At 47.2% G+C, this 4,062-nt stretch overlaps 1 protein-coding gene across 1 annotated transcript in view; it reads right to left on the bottom strand.

Moving 5' to 3' along the window:
* The window catches only part of Clec16a (C-type lectin domain containing 16A), a 229,553-nt gene that overhangs the window by 124,809 nt on the left and 100,682 nt on the right, over positions 1-4,062 (bottom strand). Inside the window, exon 15 of the mRNA XM_050136455.1 lies at positions 2,381-2,563. Within this exon, the coding sequence (XP_049992412.1) occupies positions 2,381-2,563 (183 nt within the window). The remainder of the gene's footprint in view (positions 1-2,380; positions 2,564-4,062) is intronic.

Here is a 4,062-nt window from a genome sequence, read left to right as displayed (position 1 = left end):
AAGGAGGGGGGGGGGGGGGGGGGAACTTGGGGAAACAGGATGATTGGGATAAAGGAAGGTTGGATAGGGGAGCAGGGAAGCACAAATCTTAGTTAAGGAAGCCACCTTAGGTTGGCAAGAGACTTGGACCTAGAGGGGCTCCCAGGAGGCCAAGGCGATGTCCCCAGTTAGTTCCTTGGGCAGCTGAGGATAGGGAACCTGAAATGACCCTATCCTATAGCAATACTGAAGAATATCTTGCATATCACCATAGAACCTTCATCTGGTGATGGATGGAGATAGAGACAGAGACCCACACTGGAGCACCGGACTGAGCTCCCAAGGTCCCAATGAGGAGCAGAAGGAGGGAGAACATGAGCAAGGAAGTCAGGACCGTGAGGGGTGCACCCACCCACTGAGACAGTGGGGCTGATCTATTGGGAGCTCACCAAGGCCAGCTGGACTGTGACTGAAAAAGCATGGGATAAAACCGGACTCTCTGAACATGGTGGACAATGAGGGCTGATGCGAAGCCAAGGACAATGGCACGAGGTTTTGATCCTACTTCATGTTCTGGCTTTGTGGGAACCTAGCCAGTTTGGATGTTCACCTTCCTAGACATGGGTGGAGTGGGGAGGACCTTGGACTTTCCACAGGGCAGGGAACCCTGACTGCTCTTTGGACTGGAGAGGGAGGGGGAGAGGAGTTGGGGAGGGGGAGAAGGATGGGAGGAGGGGGAGGGAAATGGGAGGCTGGGAGGAGGCGGAAACTTTTTTTTCTTTTTCTCAATAATAATAATTAATAATAATAATAATAATAATAATAAAAAGATGTGGTGAAGGCCATGCTGCCAGAGCCCTGGAGACAGGCTTGGAAGCCAGGGAGCCATTTAGCTGTGCTGCCTGCCTTTTTCTTTCTGACACTTTAAACACTTTGGTTCATTATAAATGTCCCTATCATTTCATGCTTTGGTGAGTTATGTCCATGAAAAAGCTCACTTATTATCTATTTATCTAGTGCTACTTGGGGGCTGATTCTGGAAATGCAGAAAGACAAAATACAAAGTGTCATGGCCACAGTCTGTCCTCTGTGCTCCAGGGAGAGGCAGGGAGCAGCAGAGAGAACCACTCCGCCATGGAAGCCTGGCTCTGCCACCAGCAGGCTGGATAGACTTAGGGACATTACTCAGCCTCTCTGACTCCCACTTTCCTCATCTGCACAGAGGAGATAACGGTAACAGCTCTTTCAATAGGTAAAGACTCTGCACTGAAGTTCCAGAGAGAGAGAGAGAGAGAGAGAGAGAGAGAGAGAGAGAGAGAGAGCACAAATCCATTTTTTTTTTTGAAAGAGCAATTCATTGCTGAACACTCTACAAACCAGATTGCTTAGAGCTTCTTGGCCATGGAGAACTGGAATATTGCAGACTTAGAGCCATGTATCTTTAGCTTTCTTAATAGCTTGTTCCTTGCTCACCTCTGTCTGACCACACATCCTTATGACTATCAGGTGAAACTTTTTGGGATGTGTTAATCTAACACACCATTAGCTTCTGCTAACCTCATAGCTAAGGATGCCATCAGATAGCATTTGAGACCTATAGTAGAAGCTTCCTGCACTTTGCTGTAACCTGTCACCTGATGTTCACATTGATGTATTTGAAAAGTGCTTGGATTTAGGATTTTGTTTTGTGACTGAGTTCCTTGTCAAGATATGTTTAGGGCAACCTGAATACTGGACACAGTCACTTATATTTAGCTCTAAAATAAACTCTCACTTATTCTGTTTAAGGTGAGAACTGCGATTTGTGTCAGATTTAGTTATACAACATGTTCTTCATCCTAGCAGGAATCAGTCTTCACTAAAAGGACACCTCTCTTTGACTGGTACCCAGGTGACCCTAACCACCTTACAGACACAATGCTGTTGCCTCCTGCAGCACTGGAGCAGCACCAAGGGCCTGTCCCTTCTCATAGGGAAGAGGCTGATTTCCTAAGGACCAGTGGAGAACTGACATCAGTTGCGGGGCCTAGGGTGAGTAACTTTAGTATTTCTGGAGAATGTTAAACATTGTTTAGGACATGCCATGAATGCTGGAGTAAAACAAGCAAAAACCAGGAAGCAGGGGAAAAGTGGAATTTGTACTTTTTCATGTGGACTAGCATGAGGCTTGCTGCTGGGTAATCCACGTCTGGCCAGGGCAGCTCAGAGGTATGTGCCAAGGGCACAGAGTTAGGAAGCAATAAAAGCAGACATCTCAGGGGCATGGGAATGAATATAATCTAAAGTTTTAGTGGTGGTGGTGATCAAATCTACCTCACTATCAGTCTTTGCCACTTGATCAGCAAGTTTGGCAGGCACAAAGGTACACACTAGCCTCCATATGTTCTGGCCCTGTACTTACTGTCATGCTCCTGTACTCATCCTCAAACATGTCCAAAAAAATCTCTTCTCCCTGCAAGGAAAAGAAGGGAGTGAAGAGAAGTTTACTCCTACCCCATAAACACAGTACTCCAAATGCTGCTCTTGGCTTTTGAGGCCATCTGTTTTCCATTACAAGTTCTTGTAAATCACCAGAAAGTAAAATACACACGTGAACGTGAGTATACATGTGTAGATGAAAGGCCAAATATCAAATTGCACTGTTCAACATTCTCCTCCTCTTTGAAAGCACACTGAGCGAGAGTTCTTCTGTCAGATCACTTAATTAGAGCACAACAAAAATGGCATAATGTATAATTAAAACATAGACAAGGTTAATATTTCAAGTGCTTAACATAATTTCCTTCTCCAGAATGATTGGAAACGGGGGAAATGCTGGGTAAACGACCATGTTAAACATGTGAGGCCCATCCATTTCTAAGGGGAAGGACATAACTTCCAATACTTAGCACTAAGATTATATTGCTTGCTCCATTTGTTTTTGAGGAAAGTCTTGAGGTTTGGTTGTTAGGGGCAATGCACCTTGGACAAAATTCAGCTCCTCCTGTTTAACTGTAAGAATGGGATGGCAAAGATGTTATGTGCCAGAAAAGGACAGGCTGGAGCCAAACTCTGTGGAGGCAAATTAATGCACAGAAAAGGCACGGCCCGAGTCTGCCAGTCAGTAGGGGCTTGGGAGACGTCAGTGCTGCTACTGTCTTGAAGAGTCAGAACCACTGTGTCTCTCTGGGACCAGAATAAAATGCAAATGCAGCTTCCCTTCTGTTTGGGACCAGGAGGTAGCTTCTGGGAAATGGCTCCTCTGTGCCTTTCTATGTTCACAACCTCAACATTCCCAACGGGTAGACAGACTTAGAGCAGTTCTACTGGGAAGAGATCCAAAGAAGAATAGGGCAGTCCCAGGTTTCTTCTTTCTTCTGGGCTAAAGAGGCTCACTGGATTCTTGCTTAAAAGCCAAGTGTGGTTCTCTGAAGGGCAGCTGGGATGTCCTCCCCAGAGTGTGGTGGCCCACAGTGGTGCCCCTTTGTCTGGGCATGTCTACAGCTACAGCTGATCAGGTCACCTGGTCCTGCCAAGGCAGAGCTCTAGAGTACAGGCCTGGGCTTTAGTGCAATTAGCTGACAACGGTGGCAGCAGGAAAGCGAGACAGTGCCACCACTTCCCCTCTCAGGAGTTCCGGAGCTTTGTTCAGGGAAAGCAGGACCAGGATTTATACAAACAAAACATGAGCTCACTAGGGTGACTAGGATGACTAGCCATGTGCATGACCCCACTACAGCTGAACATCGGTATTCTCCATGTGAGGATGTGGAGGGCGTAGGTGTGGAGGGTGTGTGTGTGTGGGGGGAGCGAACCCTCACTGCACACCCATCTGTCTTAATCTTCATTCCACTTGGTGGTTTCTGAAAGGACTGCTGCTGATGGTGTTTTCTCACAGCAGCCCAACTCTGCTAAGGCCCAAGCTAAACTGTTAAAGCTTGATATCCTAAAGCAATCACTTGAGCCGGGCGGTGGTGGCGCATGCCTTTAATCCCAGCACTCGGGAGGCGGAGGCAGGTGGATCTGTGAGTTCGGGGGCAGCCTGGGCTACAGAGCAAGTTCCAGGACAGGCTCTTAAGCTACACAGAAAAACCCTGTCTGGGA

Source organism: Alexandromys fortis, unplaced genomic scaffold (assembly GCF_014885135.2).
Source record: "Alexandromys fortis isolate MF-2015 unplaced genomic scaffold, M_Fortis_MF-2015_v1.1 scaffold_29, whole genome shotgun sequence".
NCBI lineage: Eukaryota > Metazoa > Chordata > Mammalia > Rodentia > Cricetidae > Alexandromys > Alexandromys fortis.
The sequence above is the reverse complement of the archived record's forward strand: the minus strand, read 5'-3'. Positions and strand labels throughout refer to the sequence as shown.